The 27,342-nt window shown below is 44.7% G+C and overlaps 1 protein-coding gene across 15 annotated transcripts in view; it reads left to right on the top strand.

The window, feature by feature from the left end:
• magi2a (membrane associated guanylate kinase, WW and PDZ domain containing 2a) overlaps positions 1–27,342 on the top strand; it is a 176,801-nt gene that overhangs the window by 99,763 nt on the left and 49,696 nt on the right. For 14 of the 15 annotated variants that reach the window (XR_007032345.1, XM_047338593.1, XM_035147729.2 and 11 more), the window contains exons 3-6: positions 12,284–12,403; positions 17,056–17,271; positions 20,000–20,210; positions 22,991–23,070. Coding sequence is in view for 14 of the 15 variants with exons in the window: in XM_047338593.1 (XP_047194549.1) it covers positions 12,284–12,403; positions 17,056–17,271; positions 20,000–20,210; positions 22,991–23,070 (627 nt within the window). In the remaining variant the exon portion in view is untranslated. Of the gene's footprint in view, positions 1–12,283; positions 12,404–17,055; positions 17,272–19,999; positions 20,211–22,808; positions 23,071–27,342 lie in introns of those variants that run through there. The other variant, XM_035147738.2, reaches the window with a different exon arrangement.

Below are 27,342 nucleotides of genomic sequence, written 5' to 3'. Positions count from 1 at the left end.
CTCATGTCCGTTTACAACTTGTAAATATCTTTCACATCAACATTCAAGTCCTCATTACGACTAGAAAACTCAGATTTTACTGTCAGCGGAGATTTTTTTCCACTCAGAGCAAAATAATACACAAGAGCCAGAAAACAATGACGTGTCGCATCAGCCAAACTCCATCGTTTCAGATCATTAAATCAGATTTTAATGAACAGTCTGCTGTTGTACAAACACATGAGTCCTTCAGCGAGTCGATCAGAGGCTGAATTTGTTTGAGGATAAAAAAAAAACTACTCCACCATATGTAATGGACGTATTTAATTCAGAGAAAACACAGAGAACTCTGTATCAAAGTAATTCTTGTCGACACGTCTTTTATAAACCTCGTCTTTGTTTGTTGAACTCACCACCACCTTAAACCTCCACCTCCCGTCTGAACACTACCTTCATTATTATTTATGGGAACATTTCATGTAAACCATTATTTACTCCAAGTTTAGCTTGTTACTCTGGAACCTTCCAGGAACACGTTTTTCTTTTTTCTCTCCGCCTTGAGCAACTAAAAGAAAGAATTCATGAATAATTTGAGGTCATTTTTAAAAAAAAAAGGCACCTTTTATTATTCATTGCTTTGCATCAGCTCGGATACTTCAAAATAAAATCCTTCAGACGACGTTTGAGTGGGTTTTAGTTAAAGCATGAAAAACTCCCGATGACTCGGATGCAACACTGACAATGATTTCAAAACAGCAGCAGACGTTTTGTTTTTTTCAGCTGCAACACATCAACACAAACACTTTCAGGAAGAAACGAGGGACTGAGATCATAATCGTTTCTTTTATTACAATGACAGATGAGCTTCTCACAGCAGAATGAAACCGTGACAGCAGCACTGACATTTAAATATGATGCTAAAATGATTCACTCTGAAAACACATGATCCAAGACGAGACATGTGGTGAACATAGACTCTGTGTGAAGATGAGTGACATGAATAAATGTGAACACCCCCCTGGTGGCTGGCTGCAGTATAGGTCACACATTGCGCCTCCTCCATGTTAGTGGATGGGACATGGACCGAATTTTTTAAAATTCACAAAATACATTTTTTCCGAAACGTTGTTTGGTTCACGGTAAATTTGGTTTAATTTAGTTTTTCGTTGATATAAAACCGGGGGTGAAACATCATGATTGACAGCTGAGACTGACCTTAATGCCACTGCTCCTCCCCCACCACCACCACCACCACCACCACCGAGCAGACGTGGCTCCAAATGACATCATTGGCACAAGATGGCAGCGTTCGTTTCTGGGATGTTCTGGCTTCATTCCTGAATATCGGGATGAAAACTATGAGTACTGCATAATTGTCGCATTAGTACTACAGTATACCATCACCACCCAGTAGTATTATTTAATGTTTACTATTAAGCAAACATATATGTACATTTTTGACATATCTGTAATGAGCTGGACTCGCTACAGCTCAGACTTTAGCTCTAAATGATGTTGTCTGTGCAACAATGCAGGATGTTTCAGCTTCATTACTGGATAGTGGGAGGAAGTTGAGAGCGTCGTCCATCTTTATATACAGCCGAGTGACTATAGCATATAGGCTTGTAAATAAAGGGAGGAAAGCAGAGCACAAACAGCCTGTGGCTCAAAGTGGGAAAGTGTGTATATGTATAATGGGGTCACCATAGAAAACCCAGCAGAGGAAAAGACTTGCTGAGCACTTTCACACACATCTCTCACACACTGAGCGCTGGAGGTCCAATAACAGGGAAGGGGCAGAGGTGATGGGAGTATGAGATAGCTTAGCTCGTGGTATTAAAGGGCCAAGAGGTCTCGCTATGAGATGATTATCACCGTGCAGAGTGTGATGATTATTCCAGCCTCTCTGACCCAACCGGGCTGTCGGTTCAAATCCCCTCGCTCGGTGGTGAGAGGTTTCTAGGAACAGGGAAAATTGCCTCTCCTGACGTCTGCGGCCGATGACCCGGGGGAGGGCTGGCGAGGTGGGTGGAGAGCAGGGCTGAAACAGAGGGGTTGATGGGATACGTGTGGGGTTGTTGTTCTGGTGGGGCGGTTCGGTCTGAGCCCTCGGGCTATGCGGTCGTGACGGGGCGTTATAACTGAATGAGCGCGGGGGGCGTCCTGACAAACAGATTGTGTCACTGGCCGGTAATGTGCCGGAGCCAGTGTGGCCCTGGCTGGGGGGGGGATTAGGCTGACACAGCATCACGTTCACATCCCTGATCACTGCACACACACACACACATCCTGGAAAACACCCACCAGGGACACACATTCAAACGGATGACATCAGCTTTCCCTTAATCTCTCCATGTCTCTGCCCTCTCGTTCTCTTTCCTCTTCTTCTTCGGCTCTCGTCATACCTGCCCATCGTCGACTCTGCGTGTCCGTGAGAAGTTTCTCTGTGGATTCAGGGGAAAAGTGGAGTAGCTGCAGAGAAATTTCCTCTCTAGATTAAAGTTGCTCGGTGTAAACGCTCGCTCTGCTGCAGCCTGTCAGGAGTCTCCTCCTTTTTTTTTCTTTTTTTTTTGGTTGCTTCATTTCAACCTTCTCCTGCTGCTACTTCTTCCTCTTCTTCTTCTGCAAACATGACGGCTTTGATTCCCGTGGAAGTCGAGATGCGGAGCAAAGCCAAAGGCGATCTCTTTCAGCAGTAAATAGAGGGGAGGCTTGAGATGTGATGAAAGGAGCCATTCACATCTTCCCACGGGAGAGAGGAGCTCGCTCTGATTCTCAATGATAACAGATATCATGATGACATCCCAGTGTAGGGGTAGGTTGTGTTTCTTTTTACGTTGTATGTTTATCTTGGCTGCGTGTCTGTGTGTGTGTGTGTGGGATCGGCCTACAAATACTTGAAATGAGTAACATCCCGAACTGGACGCTGCCAAACTTCTAGGATTCATAACCACGTCTTGTTCCACGAGTGTGTTTGATCCTGCACTTAATCAATATGGAGAGCTCTTTGCTGATCTGTCACTGTCACTTTATCAGCGCTTTAAGTGGTTTCCTGCCGTGCACGGGCTTCAGAGGAGCACGTGCACCGAGCTGAGGGGCTTGATATTCACTCAGCATCAGCAGATGAAGATGAAGGTGTCATTACTGACCAATAACAGGAGGATGAGATGTTTTTTTCTATCCTCCTGCCTCATCATCAGAAGCACGACTCCTGATTATTTTCATTACACTCAGAACAATGTGCTGATATTTTCTCAGTTGAAAAATGATGAAAAATATCCGTCACAGTTTCATTAAGCTGCAGATGAACTCATTTCTTTGTGATGTGGGATTTACTGTTACACGACATTTTAAAGCAGCAAATCCTCGAAAGCCCAGAAGCTTGAATTCGTAAATATTGTGTATTTCTGCTTAATGTATCGATTTCAATAATCGTCGCTGATTCGTTTCCCCTCTTGTTCGTGGTAACTCTTCACAAGTTCATAGAGAATGTGACTGGATTCATATCACATTCATACAATTTTAAACACGATACATCAATTCTTTCACTAAAAGCATTCACTTTCATTTCCTCTGCTTATTTATTGTTTGTGTTGTTCATTAGCTAATTGAATGTTAGTGACACTATGGAGGAAAACTGCAATCTAGTTAATATGGATGTAATTAATTTCAGCTTTGTTGGTTAAATCTTGAAAATTAGTCTGTTGAGTATTTTCGAGTACCACATAGTGTTATTGCTGCACTTATCAGCCGGCGAGTGTTGGCTATACTGCGAGTTGACAAGCAACACGAAAACGGTTGCAAAGGAAAATATGCAAAGATGTTTTGCAGTGAACAAAACTCCAGAGACTCCGAACTCGCAGGAAACACGAGTAAAAATGATTTCTTAAATCTAAGCAGTGGTTCTCTTGTAATCTCCACTTTATCTTTGCTTGTTTGTCTCTTTAACGTCCATTAAATTTAATTATTTAAAGGACACTGTGGATGTGGTGGTGGAGATTGTAGCTTTTAAATGCCGAAAGATCCCCTCCAGAGTACATTACAGTTAAAACCCTCTCACACTGGGGCGTAAAAAGCCCTCTGATAATATCTGGCTTTTGTCTTCGGTCTGGAAGAGGACGATTCACTCCCAGGTCGATTGACTCTGTGGTAGTTGTGGGTGTTTATATTTTATATCGGCTACAGCTCCAATTAGCAGTGATGTAAACATGACACTTGTTTCACCCCAATATCAGACGTCTTTCACCAGAGCGGACTTTAGCTATAAGCAAGTTCAGCAGCTGCACGAGGCCTCTCTGGCCACTAGAGGGCTTCAAAGAGCACAAGAAAGCTTGAAATGTTTGTCAGTGTTAGATCGTGATGACGGCGATTCGTGAAGCTCGCTGACACGTCGCCTTTTTCCGACTAGATTTCCAGCAGGCTAAATATCTAGATGAGTTGGTGACAAATATCGCCAATCAGAGTGCAGGACGGAGTAAAGGTTTGGAAACCAGACATAGCTGTCGGGGGTTTCTCCTGATGAAAGATGGTGGACTGTGTGATCCTCTGTCGCCAATTCATCGTAGAGTATAAAGTTGCAAGACTCCCGATAACGAGACAACAAGTCGTGTAGAGTGAACTCGTCCGAACAGAAAGGCAAACTCTTCCAATTTAAAGGAATTCAATTGCTTTCTTTAAGCGGGTTTACACAGATTTAAAAAACCTGCACATACTCCAATTGTGGTGTGAAAATATATTAGTATTCGATCTGCAGCCCGTGTGCTTGTATCCATGTGTTTTTTTGAACAGACCAGGAGATTAGTTCCTTCTAAAATACCGGGCCTCCATGATAATTCTCTCCATGCATCCCCCCCTTTTTTTCCCACCTCTTTATCTCTTTATCATCCCTCTCCACTCGTTCTCCCTTCCTCTCGTCTCCCGTTTAAGGGGGAGGATGCAGTCATCAATATCTCTGGCTGTGTTACAGGCGGTTCACCCAGCACCTCCTGGAGGGCAGAGCTATTAATGGAATTCAGGAGAGGATGGCTGAGGACCAACAGGCAGGGGCGTGTGGTTCAGTGCCTGGCTTTCTCCAATCTATGCCACATTACTGGCTGTCAATAATCACGAGAGCGGCGCAGTCGCTAAACTCGCCTGAACTCAGATGAACCTGAAATCTCATCAAATCCAAGAGAAGGCACAAAAAAAATACGGATCTTTGGTCAAAAACTAACACTGAGGTTTTGTATCTGTTCTTTGCTGGCGAAGCAAATCATTCCCAGTCAATATGATTAAATTGCAAAGCGGTGAAATTAACTTTTCATCGTAAGCGCAGTGAAAACAGCAGGCTCCTCTCCTGCCTCCTCCTCTCCTGCTCAATAGACTTTATTACCGTTTAAATGATATGTAATCACCGCTGATTAAGACGCTGCTCCTGATCATCACTGAAAACTGTGAATAAGCGCATCACCACCCTTGCTGCTTGTCTGTGGAGGCAAAGTGCAGCGAAAGCAGCTTTCGGTGACGGGCTGCAGCCGCTCGTTGTCCTCCCATCAGTCCATTTGCCCACAGGCGGCAGGCCGGCGCTGAATGGAAAACTAATCCATCCCGCTAATGCAGGGGCATTACGGCTGCCCGTCACTTCCTAATTGGCTAATGGCGAGATTAGGGTGGTTACAATAGGCCGTGCTGACACTGTCTTGGCCAGTCATAACAGAGGGTTTAGGGTGAAAAGACAAGACCTGCGTGACACGTCCGACCGGGACCTTTGTTCACAACACTGGGCCATTATAACAGGGCCGCTGGAGGCTATAGTTGTTTCCAACCTCAGACCCATGTTCACCCTGATTAGTATTAATATATATTCTTTTAAACACAGTGCATGACCACGTCTGATGCACCTGTTGCACTGAGACCCTGTTGGTATTAACATCTGTCCTGAGGGACCTGCAGTTCGGCTATGATTTTGCTTATTTAAGAAGAGTATCAATCATTACACAGTGGTCAGTGTTTATTGTGGCTACAAACAAATCAGTGAATGAAACCATAGCAGGTCAGAGGTCGACAGCTGAGCAGGCGGTCCTTCATACGTGGCCCAGGACGCCATTACATTCACACGGATGAAAAGAATGTGGCCACGTGCATCCCGGACCACTTCCAGTTGTGGTTTGTGTAAGCAGATCACCTTGGGCAGATGTTAATACCAGGTCTGAACGGGGTATCAAACATATGTTTAAGGGAAATTGTGTCTTCGTCCCTTTCCTCAAAAGACAAACATAAATCCACCCAGACGAGTTTTGTGATTTCCAAACCCCAAAGGCACAGCTGAGATTGTGCAGGAGGGACCGCGACTCAATAGCCAGATGAAATTGCTGTTACTCTGCGAGTGTGAAATTTGTCTGGAGTCTGAGATGAAAGAAAGTAGGGGAAGATGAAAAGAGAAGAGGCTCCAGCCCAGATGATGCAGGAGACAGATGAACAGACTGTGTCCTGCAGTCTGTCACCTCACTGTGGCTGATACCTGAGACTACATATTCTCCTCATAAGAGAATAAAACCAGCATTTCTTTAAGACATGCACTTAATTAATGGATAACAAGGTCTTTATCTTTGTGTGTGTGTGTGTGTGTGTGTGTGTGTGTGTGTGTGTGTGTGTGTGTGTGTGTGTGTGTGTGTGTGTGTGTGTGTGTGTGTGTGTGTGTGTGTGTGTGTGTGTGTGTGTGTGTGTGCGTGTGTGTGTTAAACAAGAGGCAGGAAGATGGACACATTCATTCAGTGATGCCAACAAGCTGCTTAATGTTTATGTCCACCCAAAGCTACAGCAATAACAGTAAAATATATGCGATGCTCTGGCTGTTTAATTAATTTAAGTGTACAGACCAGATGTAAGTACAGGAGGAGGAACACTCACCTGTTGCCAACACGTTGTTTACAAGTCAAGATTCCCTCGCATTTCTAACAAGCTCATTAATTCACCCGTCAGTCACACACACGTAAGGAAACCTATCTTGTGTTATCTTTTAGAACTTGATTTTATTTAAATCGGACGTGTTTGGACCATATTCAGCTGTTCTGAGCTCCTAGAAAGCGACAGTGTTGTGTCTCACCAAACCTCAGGAGAGGTCACGATGACCTGAGGGAGACCAGGCACATCCTGTCCCATTTCTTACCCCAGCTAAAATGCCAAACACTTAAAAATGCACTTACGACATTTTTCTTTTTACAGAGCTCACCATCCTGTCCTTGATGTTTTTTTTAAATGAAAGGAAATTATTCATATTCGACATCGAACAAATAGTGACAGTGGTTTGTTTTCTGATAGTTTTTCTTTTCTTCCACGCTGTGAGGTAACTGTGTGTTAGCTGATTAGCTCGGATGCTCATGCTATAATCATTTCCTCCAGCTCTTCACACACGCTCCGGCTCCGTCATGAATGCACAGTGGAGTCTCTCTCCGCCTGCAGTTATCTCAGGTTCCATTAACACTCGTAGTATTCACTGTGCATCGTGCAAATGTGAAGCCGAACACAGAGGTCACGCGTTAATACAGTGTCTTTTATTAGCATTCGTGGCTTCGAGCGGCCGTATGTTAATGTGATCTGCAGGAGCACCGTACGTACTCCCGTGTATGAAACCACTGCAGGTGTTAGCTGTGACCGGGGCGGACGCAAGTGGTGCTTCGGCTGCACAAGTGAGAGTTGTACTTGTGGCCTGTGGTTGTGGAGTTGCATCGCGGCTCGAGGACGTACTGGAGAACAACAGGCTGCAGGCTACGAGAGCCTCGGCCCACGCTGCAGCTCAGGCTCTCTCATCCATTACACTCGTGCGGTGCCTGTTCTAAACCTACCTGTTTGTAATGGGCTCTTCTCCCGGCCTGTGGTGATGCCTCTGGAGCTGGAGATCAGAATTGTTCCTTGTCATCATCCTCAAACAGTTCTACAACCTGCTGTCACTTTTTATTGTTTGTGTGCAGAGCTTTGGAGCGGAGTAAAGGTATCACATACAACATTGTGCTCATCCTACCTGGTTTATCTGCAAAACATATTCAACAGTTAAGTTCGAATGATTTACTGAACGGCTGTTATTTTTTCCTGCATAACATATTACACAGAGAGAGATTTGTGGAACTAGTAGATAGACGATGTCATGCATCCTGTGCTCACTTTCAACTTTCCCCCTTTTCCATTTTCCGTCTCGTTCCTCGTCTCACGTCCCAGACACCAAACCACAGAACCTACAAAGCTCCTATTAGGTGACAAATGTCCTGTTACTACATCTGTTCACTATTCGCTGCCACGATCTGTTTGTTTGCCTTCGTCGTCTTTGGAGACTCTGAGCAGCTGCAGTAAAGTCTAAAGGTGGATTTATTCTTCTGTTCGCCGGTGCACGACGGTTCTGCCGCAGACGCCTCGAGTGCAGGAACTGATTCATAGTCCGGTGTCTGATTTCATCTGTTTATAACACCACGGCCCCGTGTTTATAGCACCTCGTTCGGACAGATTTTCATCCGCCTCGAAACAAGCCGGGGCCGATCACTACCATTTATCTGAAGAAGGGCGAGTTTGATGCGACGACTGAAAGAGGAAGCTGCGCCGCTGAAGGCCAAAGTGGCTTCCGCTGGTGTGGGGAGATCTGTAGAGTCACTTTGTCACATGTTTTGTTGCTCTGATTGGTTATTCAACCACATCTTTTGTCAGGATTCTGTCCCTGTGTTAAACTTTTGAAGGACTTTTCATTTATCTTTGTGTTGATGGACTTTTTCTTTGTTGTTTGGATTTATATCTTTGATGGCACCCAAACCTCTCCACCTCCCAAAGCTTTGCCTGCTTGCTTCCTCCATTTTTGTAGCAAAACAGCGTAACATTACTGACTCACTTTACTGACAGGTCAAGCTGACAGTGAGCGCCCCCTGCAGGACAGTCTAGTGGGCCTCTAGACTGTATATTTAGAAGTTTGAATATGAATTCTCCCCCACGTTTCAGTTAATGTTCGAATGTCGAATAAAATGGGACATCCTTTGTCTCCAGCGTGCAAAGGTGTCATGTCTTCACCATAACTTCCTTGCATACAAATCCAGCTTTTTAACGAATATTATTGAGTTCATCTTGTGCGATCCGTCTCTCTCTCTCTCTTTTGGTCTCACGACTAAAGCAGGAGCTTAGACACGACGTCTGTTCACAAAGAACAACAGGAGCTATTTTTAGTGAGGAGCTTCCCACACTCCTGACTGGGCCCAAATCCAGAAACACACCTGAGGGGATTTGAGAATCCCGGCTCCAGTAAGACACAATGATGGCTACAGTATTTAACCTTAATGAGTGTCCCAACCCTCAGTGATCAAGGAATTGTAAATACAGATGATTATACCCCCACTTGAAACCTCCTAACATCATTAGACTGGTGCCTCGGAAAGGTTGCTTCCCTTTGAAAATCTCTACAGGAGCGTGACCCACATACAGAGGATGGAAAATGGAGAATCGGCATTGTGGTTGCTTTAGATATTGTCACCCGAGAGAAGTCCCCACCAGAAGATGCTGCTAAATATAGTCCCGCAACATCAAAAGTCCTCTTTGAAATGTGTGTGTGTCTCTGCGTGAATGTGTGTGCTGCTCTGTCAGTAGCTCTGCATGTGAGGGAGGCTAATCTGATGGGTACATAAACCCCCATGCAGACAGACACAATCAGGAAGCTCTCCAGTGGAGGTGCCACACTGACACAATGTTCCCTGCTGCTCATTTGCTCTTATAAACTGGTACAAATGAGTCTGACAGCAGGTTGCTAGTTTGGGCGTTTCAGCTCTGAAGGTCGCCAACAGTAAACCTGCGTTCTGAGGTTTGTGCGAGCGGCGCTCCACTTCGTTCCGTACGATAACGGTTTGTTTGACAACTTGATTTCCACAGAACGACAATTTGTTTCCCGATTTAATGTTCTGTAAACAAACAACCAAAAAGAGCACAAGTGCTGATCATCGGGCCTTTTGTGGGTTTAGCTTCTCCACTCAAGGACCAATTAATCGGCGCATTAACGAGACAACATTGGAAGAGCTTGGCAAGCGGCTTAATGCCCTCATTTGGATTCATTTTCTATTCATCACATTGTCTGATGGTGTCTGGAGGAAGTTGAAACCATAAACTTGGACGAGGGTTGGGATTTTTTTTTGCCGTTCACCCGAAAACACTTAACCCCAGGAACGTTTATATGTATAGGATTTTAAAAAAACATTATTAGTCGTTATATCTTATTGATGGATAGAGTAGAGTAAGATAAGGGAAAGGAAGGAGGGAGAATCACAGTCGAATGGAAACCAAGAGCATTACAGTTCATAGTCAGGAGCTTGAGCCTTAAATCAACAGTAGGAAATTATTTTTAAAACAAGAGCTGCAGGAGTATTTTTTCGAACCCAAACTTTAGAGTGAGTTTCGATTCAAGACGTGCCGTTGCTGTTTATCCCCCCCAAAAAAGTCCATAACAAGTGTTTTCTGCAGCGAAGAAAAACTTTTCAAATGAACATGAACTCCTTCTGGCCCAGTGATGTGATTTCAACTTTATATAGACATCGAACTACCTGGATGATTGAAATAAAAACACTTCAGATAAAACATTTGCTGGGGATGGTGAGTAGCATCGGTATGTGAGAGCAGCGCTGTCTAACCGATGCTGCATTCAGTTTATCCCTCTTCATCCCCAACAGAAGACTGATATAAGAAAAGTTTAGAGTAGAGTTTGGGGTCTACGAGGATTTAACTAGTTTATTTGACATATTCTTCTTCCACCTGCACATCTGGACAATCCCAGAGTTGAGATTGTCCTGAATTTGTAAAGACAAGTGCTTTGTCTGTTCTAAACCTGCCTGTTTGGCATGGTATGCAATAAACCAATCAGAACACGATCTTCTATTCACTTAGAGAGCGAGATGCACTTGCACCTTGATGAATTGCTATTATAACTAGAAAGCCACTCGCTCATTTATCTGCCCAAGGCCCAACAAGTCCCTTTATGAAACCACTTGTAAATTCAATAATGTGGATTTTTATTTCGAACACTCATAAACCTCAGTCCCCTTAATGTGCCAGATGTTTTTCATCAAGTTCCATAAATTGTTCTCTGTGAAATCAATGAAAATGTTGAAAATATCTCAGTGGTAAAGATCCAGATCTGCTCCAAAGTGAAACGTATTCCACCCTGACGCATAACACATCCTTCCACCAAGTTTCATGGTAATCCATCCAATAGTTTTTGTGTAATCCTGCAAACAAACAAACAAAAACAAACACAGTTGTGTTTGACGGAGGTAAAATCAGATTTTCCAGGTGACTTCTCTGCAGAGGAAACTGATCTGTGTGTGAAACATGCAGAGGCTATGTTTACAATGCAATACAACTTAATTAACCCTAAAAGCAATTTGGTTTAAGGCAATTAAGCGAAAAACAAGATACAGACGTCCAACATCGTGGACTCTGGACGTGAAAAAGACAACTGTGTCCGTCTGAAACAAGCGGAGACACTTATGCTCGGTGCCTCTTTGCAAACTGTGCAATGAAACTTTTACGGGCATTTTTCCAGCCTCGTGCAGTGAGTGATGTCAGTTGGCCTTTAAAACAGACCAATCCCACCACGCCACCTACCAGCGAGGATCGGCGGCGCAGTCGCTCCCCTGCTGAAGTTAAAACGCACAGATGGATCCTTTAAACGCTGCGGTGAGGGTCTAACAAGTGGGTTCCACGGGGCTCCTCTATTTACTGTGAACAACCCCTCGCTCAGACGTGGAAACCTCGGGGGTGCAGTGCCTGCGCGGCGTCACAGCCGGGATCACTTTGAAACAGTCTAATTAGCAGCGAGGAAGTATTTAGGAAGTCATCTGTACCTCAGTGTAACGCTGTAAACTCTTATTGTTCTACCAACTGGAGGACAGACGATGGCGGCAGGCGGAGAACTTGACGTTTAATGCTGCTCTTAAAGTTGAGAATATTTTTCATTTCACTCTTGTGCTGCAGTCAGATGTCGGGGAGTCCTCATCGGGCCGTCAGCTCCATGCAAATGGACTTGATTTCTCCTGTTGGCGTCCAAATTGCATCACTTAGCCCCTGAAATGGAAACACCCTCCTCTCTTCTCCCGGGAAAGCTACGCTACTCTGATATTTGGTCTCAGATGTGAAAGATGGAAAAGGACAAAAGGAATAATGAGGGCATTTAATGAGTCAAGCAGGATCAACCTGTCTTAGATGTTTTTCCGATCACTTCTGAAACAAGACGACTTGGTCTCGGTCCGCGATGAGGAGGCGTCCACAGCTGCTGCGGCTCTAACTCCTCTTCTCTTATCTCCTGCAGGCACAACCAGGCAGCCCAAGGAAGGAGAGGTCCCGGGGGTGGATTATAATTTTGTGACCATTGACCGGTTTATGGAACTGGAGAAAAGCGGAGCCCTGCTAGAGAGCGGAACGTATGAAGGTAAGGATTTAGTGAAGTCACGCTTAACGACGTGTCTGTGAGAGATTGTGGTCATTTCCTCTTTTAGCTGCTCTCAGACGTCCACGGAACTTTGGACATTTTCCTGAAATATTCCGGCAAATCGCTCCGGACATTTTCCAGAACTTACAAAGACGCATACAAACTTTGAAAGACATCATGTCCTGCCTCCTACGTTCGCTACCCAGACGCCACTTCTTGTTTGAATGTTCCGGGCGTTTTTCCAGCTGTCGTGAACACGTCTGACTCCGACAATCTCCCGCTGCGTTCTTCGTATGTGAACTCCAGAAAATGTCCTCGCCCAATTTCGTGTCTGAAAAGGGCTTTGGTGATGTTTCACCAAAGCGTTTTCTTGTGGAATTTATGCATCAGTGTGGCACTCCAGGCATTTTTCTCTCTGTGTGTGTGTGTGACAGTGGTGTGAATGAGTGCTGAGACAGAGCTCATCACACACACACACATACATACCATCCATCTTTCAGCTTTGCGCAGACAAGAGCATCATCATTCATGAAGGACTGAAAGGAATCTGTAAATTCTGAATGAAGAGAAGCCTGCACACACACACACACACACACACACACACACACACACACACACACACACACACACACACACACACACACACACACACACACACACACACACACACACACACACACACACACATCCTTGCAGTATCTTCATGTGCGCTCTCTCGGCTCAGTCCTTCAGTCTGAGCTGCAGTGGCTCTTCAGTCGTCTAATCAAAACAAACAGACAGACACTCGCTCTCCTCTCTCTCCCGTGGTCAGACAGACCCGCGGCTCGGATTTTAAAGCAGTCCGGAAAAAAAGAGGAAGCCGCAGCTCTCGGCTCGCCTGGCCACCCTCCAGCTCTCAGGAGACCCCCTGCCATTATACAGATAACACACACTGGAGCCACTAACTTTCCTCTCTCCCACCTGACTCCAGGTCTCTGTTGGCCCGCCACCACTGCAGGAAGGAGGGAACTAAATTGCAGATGGCCGATTTAACGGTCGGTTGCCAGGAGCAGTGTTAGATCCTCTCGCCGATGGGAGCCGCTCTCCACAGCGAGAGAGAGGGGGGGAAGAGTTTCTTCTGCGCCGTCGCTCGGCCATCATTCAGTGTTTTATATACTTTAATAATTTAATGGCCAATTAGATGTGGAGGAAAAACGGGAGAAGGGGTGAGATTTAAGAAAAGACTGTGGTCAGGACGAGCAGCTGAGGTTTGAGTCGTTATTACATAGAATAATGTAGGAAGAGCTCAGGTTCACTTCCTGCAACAAGTCTCCTTGATAACGACAATGATGTTCTGACATCTCACTGATCCTGAGTCTGCGTTTAAATACGTTTTAAGACAAAGTGATTGGTGAAGTGGGAGGAATGACAACATCTGGAAGTATTTGAAAAGTTTTCCATGCAGATAAAAACGTTGTCCACCATCCTCCATTTTGCTCTAAAATTAAGGATAAATCAGTAAAATAGAAATAACTTTTACAATCTGGATTCAACTATAAATTCTCAACATGTCGTGGGGCCTTATGAAACTGTCACATGGGCTGGATCTGCCCTGTGGCCCCGTTGTTTGAACTCCCAGAGAAAATTAGAAATTTAGAACCAAACAACTCAAGTTAGTTTGTTCAGCTCACGTGGCACTAAAATCCTTAGGAGCGACATCTTTGGCTGCTGGTTGCTGTGCCAGAAACAGTTTGAAGGTTGATTGGATGTTTCTGTCTTAAACATCTTTCTCCTCTCACTCAGTGTTATTGTGCAGAAAGATGAGGATTGCTCTCTCATGAACCCTGGAAGTACTGCCCTCCACTTCACCTCCAATGTGCCGTGAGACTTTCATTTTTTTTTTCTTTTCTTTGTCACGACAAGTTTTATCCTCACGTGTACGAGACTCCAGACTGAAAATCAGCGCAGCTCTCTGATGCGACAGCGATGCCGCCACTTCAAAAGTGCAGGTTTCTGTGAAGCTGCAGGTTATTTAAGTTCACACGTGGAGCATAATTTCCTTCTCGGAGGCAAATCTCCGGTTCGTTAAGGCTCCAGGATTTGTGTCTGCGGTCGGGGGGGGGCTCTAATCCCGACAGTCCCCGTAATCTTTTTACAGCTACTCTCCTCTATTTTTCATTGCAGCCTTCATGTTTTCCAGATCGTGAACACGATGTTTCAGGAGGTCTTTCCAACGCAGAGGGAGACACCAGCTAATGTTTTTTTTAAATCTTCTTGGCTACTACTTCTTGTTCCCCTGCAGTTAATGCGGCAGTTTCTCTCTAATGCTCAAACCCAGTGGGTTGAAATCATCTCTGAGGGACTGTCACACGCGTCATCTTCTAATGTCTGATCATTCGGTCACGGCCCCTTGAGTGGAGCTTTAACGCTAATCTAATAGCAAACCTTACGTGACCCTCCAGACCTAAACTGTGGCTGTTGTCCTCCTCCTGGAAACCCATCCTGTGCCGTGGCCAATCTTTGTACCGACCACAAAGAACTTCAGCTGTCTTTCAGGGCTCGGATTTAAGAAAAGCTCAGAGGCAAGTTGAGTCAGATCACTTTTTTCTTTTTCTAAAGAAGAACATCGCTCAGACTTCGGGCCGACGTGATTCGACACCTCAACCCTGCACTTGAAGAATCACAGTCTAGTGTTCGGCTTTGACGACAATGTCTTCTGCAGTTATTTCACTCGCTCTTTTCTTTACAAGCCTTTTCTTTCCTCCTAAAATCAAAGCGGAGTATATAACGTTTCTAGTCAAAGGATTGGTTCAGCCCATCACAAACTCCCACTTAATTCCATTACACATTTCACTGGCGACATTACAGACTATAGGACACAAAAGCCCGAAATGAAGCCAAGACGAATGCTGGTACGAAGTTTCACCCGGTTTTTAGAGCATCCAAAAACTAATTAAAACCAAACTTACTAGAACATTGAGTACATGGACGTTAATAATTGTGGTAAGAACTACTTAGGATAGAACCCATGACAAAAATCTATTAACGTTCTTTTTGATTTTTTTTTTGTTTAGTCCTCATCCCATAAACTAACATGGAGGACGCAACTTATACTGCAGCCAGCCACCAGGGGGTGCTTGAGATGCTGTAACTTGCCTCTCAGGAGCTGTCTTGTCCGCCCATTTTATATGCAGTCTGTGGTTTAGCCCACGTCCCATCCACTAACATGGTGGAGGCAGGGTTTATGACCCATACTGTAGCCAGCCACCAGGGGGCGATTAAGACACTTTGGCTTCACTTTGGAGAGCCGAGATGTCGTCCATCTTTTTTTTTCAGTCTTTGGTTTAGCTCATGTCCCATCCACTGACATGGAGAAGGCGGGGTTTATGCCATTTACTTAAGCTAGACATGTGATTTGGCTTCATCTATAGGAGGCGTCATGTCGTCCATCTTTATGTTCATGACCCTTAAAGAAAGGAGTGACCGTGACTAATGGAGGCTGTCGGAGGGACTCGGCCGCTGCCACTAGACGAACTGAGAGACGGTGAAAATCTACACAGAAGACCGTGGAAGAGGCTGTTGACTCCAGGCCAAGTGGGAAAAACTGCAGCTTTGTTGGCTCTGACCAACGACTCGAATCTTAGAGGGAGATTCAGCGATTTGTTCAAACCAAGCAGAGCAGAAATACGCATCCAGTTCATTGACTGAAGTGCGGATGAGAGGACGGACGAGTCTGGCAACAGCAAAAATCCCCCGAACATGGTGGAATTAGTGCAGGAGGAGCACGTGTGCTTGTTTGTGTCACTTTTTATTGCATCTCCCAACTTGTCAGTGTTGTAAGACATGATGTGAAGTGGAGACCACAGCCTGTGTGCTCACGGATCAACTGTCTGACATGGAGCAGGATGTCAGGTGCACAGAACATGTTGTTCTCCCTGCAGAGGCTACACTGGTTTCATTTCGACCCACCGCTCCCACCTCTCTCTTCCAGACTGTCCCTGCTCTGTCGGCTTCTCTGCTCTTTTACTTTGTTTTTATTATGTGCATGTAACTTGGGTTTATGACCTATCCTGCAGTCAGCCACCAGGGGGCAGTTGAGATGAGTTGGCTTCACTTTTGGGGAGCAGTCATGTCGTCCATCTTTAGATACAGTCTATGGCCTGTAGTGCTGCTTTGATTTAAAGGCTAACATCTGGATGCTAATATACGGTTGGCATGTTAGCATCCAGGTGTTAGCATTGATCATGCTTGGTAAAATGATCGTTCACCATCTTAGTTTAGTGTCTTAACGCAAAGTACAGTTTATGCTAATGAGAATGTGATTTTTTTGTAGAAGAAGATGTACAAAAGGATCTCGGTTCATCCTCTGGTGACCTTGAATATCAAATGTCAAGTGCCAATGTTTCACTCAGAACCAAAAATCTCCACCTCACTGGGTCTTCAAAGGAAAGGTGAGAGGATTGAGTCATTAAGTTCAATCCTCTGGAGACCGTGAACATCTGCACGTCTCATGAAAATCCTTCCAGTATTTTCAGAGACAGACCAGCAGACAGACACCCCCGCCCCACCCCCCCACAGCCCTGACACGAGCACAGCATTAAATATAAGATGCGTGTTCAGTACATAAAAATAACTCTGGTTTTAAATGTCTCCCACGTCTCGCTCTGTTCCAGATAACTTTTACGGTACCCCGAAGCCTCCGGCCGAGCCCAGCGCTCTGCTGCTCAATGTAACGGACCAGCTGCTGCCGGGCGCCAGACCCAGCTCCGAGGGCAAGAGGAAGCGGAACAAGTCGGTCAGCAACATGGAGAAAGCCAGCATCGAGCCCCCCGAGGAGGAAGAGGAGGAGAGGCCAGTTGTCAACGGCAACGGCATCGCTGTCACCCCAGGTCAGCTCCCGACATCGACCTCCACAGACGCAGAGGCTCAGGTCTTGCTGTCAGGACGTCTAGGTTTGAGGTCAGGGTCAGGCCTCGTGTGCCATAACCAAACTCACAGCACCAGTCTCGGCTGGATCGGTCGCCTAGCAACAGAGAGAGTAACATTGATTTCACACAAATTTCTGTGGAAAATAATTTTATGGCAGGTAATGAGTTTTAATTGGTTACAAGGATGTCTTTATGTGCAGTTTAATGGGCTGATATGTAAAGTGTAAATTATAATTCACTCTGTCGGTGATTACCTCTGCGATCCAAACTGTTTATGATTAAAAGCTTCAGTGCAGTCGCTCCCTGGTCAGTCACTGGGTTTCATTATTAAACCCGGCTAGCCAAAGGGCGCACACACATACAACAACAGCAGCCTGCAGGCACTTTAAAAATCAGCCAAGACCTTTTTGTTAAGTGTTTATTTTTCCAAACCAGCGTTCCCCTCCATGTTCATTCTGAGAAATAGGCAGAAGTGACATTAAAACACGACTCGTATAACCGTTGTACGAAGACATGTCTTTATATGTTCGTTCAACGGGAACACGCAGCTCCTCGAGCGAGAAACGTCTGCTCGTTGTGTCCACATACGTCCGAACACACATACACATGCCCCCGCGCGCACAGAAACCCCTTTGAATGCATCCCATGATCACATGAAAGCAGAATAATAAAAGGGGCATTATGAGTTTGATTTCTGTGATTCCAAATCCAAAACCATGCTTCGGTCCTGTGACTTTCTAAGCTGGTTTTACAGCCCGAGGACAGTCGAGTCTCTCGCAGCACGGCAACAGTCACAACACCAGGAAAAAATCCAAAGCGTTCAGTTACTGATCCCAATCAGTGCCCGCAGTCACTTCTGCTTTAAACAGCCTCGCTCTTTTTTTTAAGGAACTGCGGCGTTTTGAGATGAGATTTTGGTTTTCCTATCGCAAGGAGCTCAAACAAGGTAGGGTCTGAATAATAATTACAAAGAAGTTTTAAAGAAATATATTCTTAATATCCTAGATTTCTATTCCAGCACAAGACAAATGAAATAATAGACGGAATTTTAAAGTAAATGCAAAAAATAACTGAATTAGTGAAAATGTGAATCTATATCTATCTATAAATGCTAAATGTCTAAAACTGAAACAAAATGTCAGGTTTACGTAACAGTCTAACAGTAACGACATTATCTACATATGACAACAACTTTCTTCTTGTTTTACAAAGTGATTTATGTGTTAAGAGTCATGAATGAGCTTTTTATATCTTTTAAGAGGGAATGCCATAAATATAGAAGTAAATATAAAACAGCTTTAGGTGAAAAGATAATGGTAATGAAATGATCTACATCATTTAGCATCTTTCTTTCTGTTTACAAAATGTTTTATTGGACAAGAGTTATAAAAATACTAATTCAATCAGAGGAAATCAGATCGAAAAAGATGCCATAAAATGCAAGCAATGACAAAAATGCATCAAATACAGTTAATAAAATTAGGTATTAGGAAATTGTTCAACTTTTGCATTTGATGAAACAAATGTTCATAACTGAACATTTGATGAAACTGATGCTACATATGTTTGGGTTCAGACCTGAAAAGAGATTTAAATACTCTTTATATCTCAAAGAATAAACTGTCACATTACATTGTAAGTTAAATGTTAATCGACCTCTTTGGGTTTTTAGAGAGGTAGAGTTGTATAAAGGTTTCACCTTTTAGTGAGTATATGAAAATCCATTTTATTAACTTAACCTTCTTTCCAGGAACCCAAACAGACGTCCTCAGGTTCCTTATTCCGAAGCGTTTACAGACCTAAAGGCGAAGACTGTACCATTTAAGTCATTAAAATTGATTTAGGAAGAACTAGCGAGCGTGTATAAGGATTTAACAGCAGTGCAGTGTTTTATGAAGGGTTAAAAGTTCTGTAAAGTATCCTGGAGCCTCCCCGTGTACATTTATGATCGTCATCTGAAGTGACGCGGACGACCCTGACTGAACGTTTTGAACTGATTCCTATCGGCGGCCTCCAGATGCTTGATAACGTTCGGGCTCCGAGCAGCTCAGGAAACCTTGTTGGGTGTTTGCGAGCCGCTCTGAGCTCGGGGGGGAGTCGTGTCTCTGTGGACGGACGGTGTGTGCGCTGACCAGGAGAGTTGAAGGGGAATCAATAGAGCACAGCGGGCTCTGTGATCTAAGCAGATAGCTGCTGCCTCACTCTTTCCCTCCCATAGATTATCTCTCAATCCCCAACTCTTATTTGTCCCATTTCTACTTCCCTCCACCGTCTCTCTCTCGCTCTCTCTCTCTCTCTTCTGGGATGTGCACACACTTGCCGTTTCTTTCTCTTTCTTCCATACACCCAATTCTTCTCACCCTTTAACTCATTCGCACTGCGCCACAACTCAAACTAGGGCATCCGGCTTCTCTCTCAATCTCTGTTGTCTCCTCTTCTTTATTCATCCATCTGTCTCGTTACCCTCAATCATTCCCTTTCTTCCCCTCACCTCTCCTCACCTTATTCAAAAAACTCTTTCCTGTATTTTCATCCTGCCTCCTCCCTAACCCCTGACTTTCAATCAATCTCTTCTCCCACCGTCCTACGTCAATCCGTCCTCGCTTCACCTCCCCAGTTATTGACGGCCCTCATCCCCCCTCCTCCTCCCTGAGTGATAATGACTCATCCTGCCCTGTTGTCACCTCAGAGTCCAGCGAGCATGAGGACAAGAGCACAGACGCCTCAGGGGACATCGCCCCGCAGAACAGCCCAGCGGAGGCCTCCACCGAGCCGCCCAAAGACGACGGACAGTCGCCAAATATCACGGTGCCCAAACTAGAGGAGAACGACGAGCTCGGGCCCCTGCCGGACAACTGGGAGATGGCGTACACAGAGAAAGGAGAAGTCTACTTCATAGAGTAAGTGGAAAGTTGTCATACGATGCATCATGTCCTCCCTCAGACATACAAAACATATACAACACTATAACTTAAGGTTTGGTTAAGATGGGGTTGGGTAATAAAACTTTATACTTATGTAATTTTATCAATATCAATATAACAAAGGTTATATCTATCGATATGTTTCTTATGCGTTGTGCAAACACAGTGAGGACATTTATAACATAATTGATTTTTATAAAACTTTTAACTTACGGGATTCAATAATGTGACTTTTATGGTGATAATTATCGATATCGACTGATTTGAACATTTAAATCTTGATACTATTTTTTTGCTGAATCATCCAACCCATGGTCAAAGTTATGTTAAAGGTTAAAGGTAGAGTTGTTCTGAGCAGGTTAATAAAACAATTTCACATCAGTGAAATTGTTTTATTAACGTTTTTTTGCTTCACATGTGGGAAGTCCTATTTTATTTGTATCGTTCTTCTGTGATTTATTCATTGAACACCTGAGTGACCAGATTAGAGCCGTCATTAGGCGAATGCATCATCACCAAGAGCGGCACGGCAGCGGCAGGCGAGGATTGGTGTTGTCATGCCGCCAAACACATGTTGCCTCTTCATGTCTAGGCAGACTTTGAATCCCCCCCCCCCGCCATATGTCTCCTCCCCTCAGACGCTGAACCTTCACGCTCCCCCCATCCATCAAGCGCCGTACGCAGCTAATGCAGTTAGCCCACTGAATTTGCAGCTTCGAGATTCCTCTTTTTTCTGAGCTTAAGTGGTGCCGTGCCAAAGTGAATGCCGTTGCCAAGAGGAGGCTTGTCTTTGATTGGCCTCCACACGAGATGAATTCGTTTACCTACGGCCCCTTGAAGTGAGGCGGCTGAGGAGAGGGATAGAAGCAAGGGAGTGGGAGGTGGGAGAGAAAGAAAAGTGATAGTGATTAAAAATAGTCGAGACGGAAATAAGAGAAGGTGAGAGGGGGGGGGGGACAAGAAAGAGGGAGAAGTAGATTTAGATACTGTAAATATGGCGATAGAGGGAAGAAGGGTAGGAAATGTAGAGATGGGAATGGTTGAGATGAAGGGAGGATGAGAAAAAGGAGAGAACAGGACGAGAGAGGTTGCTGGAAAGCAGATCCAAAGAGATTTGACCTTACCTTGAACTGCACTTTATTTGGCTCAGTATTTGGCGTGGGCCCTAATCTCTCACTTTTATCTACGTCTACTCTCCCAGTCTTTTTTCAGTCCTCTGTTTTTAGCTCAAGGGGAGACAGAGTTGGATCGGCCACCAATTGAATCCAGACTGAAATATCTCAGCCGTGGACTGCCATTAAATTATTTTCCAAACATTCGTGGTCCCCAGAGGAGGAATCCTAGTGATTTTGGTGTTTCCCCTGAATCCCCCCTGTAAATTGTCCCAAATATTGAAGCTAAATTAATGATAAACACGACTCCAGTGGGAGGATAATGTTGTTTTGTGTCTGCAGGATGTGCAAAAGAACATTATTTAACTTTAAAACGCTGGGTACCGAAATCCCACATGACCGGTACCTACCACACCCAATCACAATGCAGATTTCAGGTCCTGAGCTCCGTACTCAGGTAGCTGCCCTTCTTACAGGCAGCATAAACATCACTGCAGGTGCATAGTTAACAATACACTTAAGTCTGATGGCAACAGACTCTCTACGTGGCTCCAGCAGCACGTAACGTTAGCCTACAGTTAGTTAGCCGCTACCTCAAACTCCAGTCGACAACAAAAGGCCTAAAGCTAAACGGCTCGATTTCACGTGAAAGAATTCCGCTTAAAAACAATTCCGTGTATAGAGGGGAACCTAGCGACACGTGGGATACGTTGGAAAGCGGAGGGATGCTCCGTGTTTGACTCCATGCCGAGCACATCAGCCGGCAGTGTGGGTCCCCCTGGTGGGAAGACAATTAATGACGAGTTGGGAGGTGGAGTGTTTTAATGTATTTAGCACTGAAATTGTTATAAGGTGGGTGGGTAACTTTTTATTTGTAATGTGATTGTTGTCCTTTCAGCTTGTTGTTCTGCCCCCTAGTGGCCATAAAATAAATGAGTGCAGCTTTGACATCTGTATGGTTTTTGTTTTTTTCATAGCTGTAGTATGTTGATGTGTATAAGGCCGCCGGTGCATCCCCGTATCCGCTGTGTTTGAAGCCAAGTTGCACACAAACTTTTCTTCAGCAAAGCAAAGACCTCTTCACTGCATCCTCTTCCTCATCTGACCTATTTTTTATTTTATTTTACTGCAAGCATTTTGCACACCTCCCCTGCCCTCCCACTCCTCTGTGTAGTGAGGAAGGGAAGCCATTGTGGCTCCAGAGCTTCAGACGAGCTGCGGAGATGCATCGAGTTTCTCTGGCACATCCTCATATCTGATCTAGATCCAGCTCTGTGTCAGAGAGGCTCTGGATGAATCTGCCAAACCCACAGCTGTTCCCCTCCATCACTCCCTCAGCCCCCCTCTCGCCCTCTCCGTCCCTTCCCCTCCCCTCCACCGCCTCTGCCTGCTAATGAGCGACAGTAAGCAAATTAAAAGTATTGATTGCCATTTTGTAAACCCAAAGCTTTTTTTTTTTTTTTCTATCTCCACACCTTCTTTTTAAGAGGCAGGCACACGAGGGAGTCTCATCTTTCCTCTCTGAAATCATCCTCCAGCTGAATTAAGAATCCACCAACCTCCTTCTCTCTTTCTGCCAAGTCTCCTCTCTCTTGCCATCTATCGCACTCCCTCTCACTCCGGCTCTGTCGTCTCTCTCCACAGCCACAACACCAAGACAACATCGTGGCTGGACCCGAGGCTCGCCAAGAAGGCAAAGCCGCCCGAGGAATGCAAAGAGGACGGTGAGTACCGCGTCTCTATCTTCTAGCACCTCTCTGCTCCTCGCGTTCACTCCTTTTGATTTCCTCGAGCCTCCCACAGCTTTTTATTCTACTAGATTTGAGGCTCGCCTGTTGGTCTAACGCGAAGGAGACGGCGAGACGCTTTCGTCCTCGGCTCATCGGAGGAACGTTTAGTGCCAGGGTAGCGTTTCTGTTTATGAGGAGTTATGTGGTCGTGTTAACCAACGGCGGTCGCTGTGAGTAGGAAGTCTCATGATATGTGTTTTAAAAGCCCAGGTTCAGAGGCACTGGAAGTCACAAAGACTTCTTTATTCTCAACTGAGAGAGAGTGTCCTTCACCCGCCCACACACACACACACACACACACACACACACACACACACACACACACACACACACACACACACACACACACGCATTCACAAACACACACATAAGAGAAAGAACAGGGATGAATGTTAATGCAGCCGCTGTACATATACGGATCGATCTTTTCGGGCCTCCCCAACTTTCCCATTCGTCTTTTCTATACGTGTCAAAGCGAGACGAGGATTTATGGTCTGAGTTATAGACGGGGAGGTGGTGGAGATGAGGAGGAGAACCGGAGGTAGAGATGGACACTGACAACAGATGAGAAATGACTTTTTAAGTCTGCGTGCGTGGTTTGTGCTCACGGTGGGCGGATGCTTTATATTATATTTTCATTGTTTGTCTGTTAGCAAGATTCGGCAAAAGATTTTCTTGTAACGTGGCAGACGGTTGGATTATGGGAGAACTCATAAAACTTTAGAGGAACTTCAATTTCTTTAACATTGTGAGATAAGGCGTCTTTCCACATATCCACAGAATCAGGAAGTGTGCCAATATCTGTGAACGGGTGAAATTTGGTTTCGGATGATGATAATGATCTGAAATTTGTGAATCAAACATTTATAGTATCAAATATTCCTGTCGGAGAATGGATATTACTGCATTTGATAAAAGCAGTTTCGAGAAAACTTGTGTGTACATGGTATCTGATCTCATTACGTGTATATACAATATGGTGATAACGTGGCCTATAAGCCTTGGTGGGGGTGGGTGCTCGCTGAGTGCCCTTCAGGTTGCGTGTATTCATGGGTAACAACAAGGATAGAGTTACTCTTAAAATACATCCAGTACTCAGACAGAGAGACGGTGCAGTGCTGGGTCAAACTCTGTTTCCACATCACACCTGCCTGGTTTCCCTGCTTCGTGGGACATTAGGGCCTTTACACATATTGTTTCTATTATCTTTTATTCTCTATTTGTTCTATTATCGGTTTATAAAATGTGAAAATGTCCGTCGCGAGTTTCCAGAGTGAAACGCGAGCCTTTTGAAACTGCTCATTTCAGTCTGACCAGCCGTCCATCGGCTGGAAAACCAATATAAAACAAAGTCACTTCAACAATTTGGTTCAGGCTGAAATATCTCGTCAACTATTTGATAGTTTGTGATGAAATTCTGTGCAGACACTTGTGGTTCCCAGACGATGAATCCTCACAACTTTGCTGATGCTCTGATTTATCCTTCAGCGTCTCCTTTGAGGTTGACATTTGTGCTTTCGATTAAAATTTCTAGTAGTGACTAGTGAATAAGAGAGAGATCTAAGAGCATAACTAATGAATTTCAATTTGACAAAACACCTGTTTTCTTTCTCTTGGTACTCCTGCTCCCATCCACAGATGGTTAGCTGGACTTTTAGGTTAGCTGGAGACTCTAAATCGCCACTAGGTGTGAGTCTGAGCATGAATAATTGTTTGTATTTATTCCTGCGATACATTAGCGTCCTGTCCAGGGTGTAGCCTGCCTCTTGCCCCATATCAGCTATTCTTGGCTCTAGAGGAGAAGCGGTATAGCTGCTGGATGGATTGAACTATTTCAGTAGAGTGAGAGAGGGAGCGGTGGTATCCAGTCTGAAAGCATCTGCACTGTTCTGCACTGGTGGCATTAATAAAAACGGGCCCTCGTCGTGTTAACACTTTGCTCATTTTATCCTTCAAACAGAATTACCGTCCTGATCTTGTATTTTGCTCACAAGCCCCCCCGTGCCGTCGCTGAACATCCCCTTTCCCCTTCAGTCTGAACATCAAAGAGCAGAAAGAGCTCGGAGATGATGAGATGACACAGAAACAAAGACGGAGACACTTTTGAGGAATTGTTCCAAATGCGATTGCACTTTTATCTCCGGCTCGTTCAATCCCATTCATCTACTGGAGGACGCTCCAGCAGAGGAGAGGTGCTGGTGGTTGTTATCGATCTCGTTGGGCGACTCATCCACTTAGGTGGTCCCGTCTGAGGGGACCATGGTGCAATGGGGGGGCTGCATCTTTGTGAAGAAGTAGAAAAATATTTAGTTGGGCCAAGTTGATGTCAGTCAGTTGACAACAACGATAAATCATAAAAGTTAAAACTATGTTTGGTGAATTGAAATAAATCCGCTTTTTACTGCCACATTTTGTTATTTTACTTCCTTCTTGTACAATTTGTGATGTAAATTATTAAGGCAAATCTTATCTGCCATCTTGGGCCAATGACAGGAGGGAGTCATGGCATCTAAGTCGTTAGTTTGGCCCATGTCCCATCCACTAACACGGAGGAGACAGGCTTTATGACCTATACTGCAGCCAGCCACCAGGGAGCGATCAAGGCACTTTGGCTTCACACCAGAGGAGCTGTCGTGTCGTCCATCTTTACATACGGTCTATGTTTATTACACTGTCTTCTAGCTGTCTTTGATTAGTTGAGTTTCTCAGGATGTTCTTTTTCACTGCCAGGTCTTAACTATCGGGGGAAAACAGTGAATATTAGAGCGGAGTCTGGTCTTTTCTGGTCTTTTCTGGTCTCTTTAGCTCTCAGAAACTTTGAGCTGGTCTCAGAATGAAGGGGTTTGTGTAAGCAGCCAGAGAAGAGAAGTGTTGTTCACTTTAAACGTCCACAGCCGGGTGGCACCAGACGCCCCTGGGAGCTGAGCTCAGTTAGGGAGAGAAAAGCTGCCTCCGTAAATTCGGTATTGATTGGTGGAAAAGATGTGCGTTTTTTTATGTGTGTGTGTGTGTGAAAGTGTGTGTTTGTGTTCATTTTTGGACCTGCACCATGCTCTGATAAGCGCTAACAGGATCGCAGGGTGGGGTCTGTGAGCTGTGACGGAACAACAGGCTGAGAGGAGGAGGAAGAGGAGGACAGCACTAAGTGGGAAACACACACAGAGAAGAACAGATGTAGAGGAAGTGTTTGGATCCAGTGTCATACACCACAACGTCAACACAATTAAAATGATACTGGAATACTTTTAAATAGCTCAGAGTTATTATCACTTAGGTCTGACGCTTGTTACTCTGGTGGTTCTACAGGTCTCAAGTCCTCAGATGCTCAGAGAGGTTGTGAACAAGACAACACTTCATACAGATTATCTAACTTCTTTATAACTGGAGGTAAAACCAGATGTGAGAGAATCTGAAATCCAAAATGTTGTCTGCACCGGCCACAAGCTGCAGACTAGTTACTAGTAAAATGCATTTTCCTGCAAAACAAACATTATCTGAGGGAATTTAGTTGTCTTCCCTTATTATTTCAGTAATATTAGTGTTAATATTAGTAATAGTAGTGCGTCTATGTAATGACAACTGCTTTGTGTGTCTAAAAAACGTATATCTATTGGAATATGATGTGATGTCATGAAGAAGTCACAAAGGAGTCGAAAATCTATAAAATGTAAAGTCTTTAACGTCAATAGTAACCAGTGACTCCTGCTCTGATGTAATTATAGTGGAGTCAAAATGAAAAAAACAGCTGAGCCAACATACAGAATATTATGAAAATGAACCGTATACTTGAGAAAATGTTTACACCGCAGCTGAAGGTGAAATCTTTATCACATTCAAAGTCAGTTGTGAACATGAAGGTGAAAAACCAGGTGCTGTCAGAGAAGTGTATGTTTGCTTTAACGTTCTCGTTCCTGCTCGTTCCTGCTCCCGTGAAGACGGAGCAGACGACATCACAGAAGCCTTGTCGTTACATAACTCGTATTTCTCACCTCCTCTCTCTACCTCCGTATCCATCTTTGTGCTCCCCTCCCTCCCTCCCTCCCTCCCTCCCCTCTTCCTGTCTCCTCTTTTTGTTTTGGCAGACGAAAAAGAACGAGAACAGGCTCTTTACTGAACCTCGCTGTTGTTTCAAACTCTCTCAGCCTCTTAAAGTTTTTTTGTTTTTTCCCTTCCTGCCAAATGTTTGTTGGCTGGGAAAAAAAGAGA

Source organism: Hippoglossus stenolepis, chromosome 22, assembly GCF_022539355.2.
Source record: "Hippoglossus stenolepis isolate QCI-W04-F060 chromosome 22, HSTE1.2, whole genome shotgun sequence".
Classification (NCBI taxonomy): domain Eukaryota; kingdom Metazoa; phylum Chordata; class Actinopteri; order Pleuronectiformes; family Pleuronectidae; genus Hippoglossus; species Hippoglossus stenolepis.
Note: the sequence above shows the minus strand (reverse complement) of the source record. Positions and strands in the feature narration are given on the sequence as shown.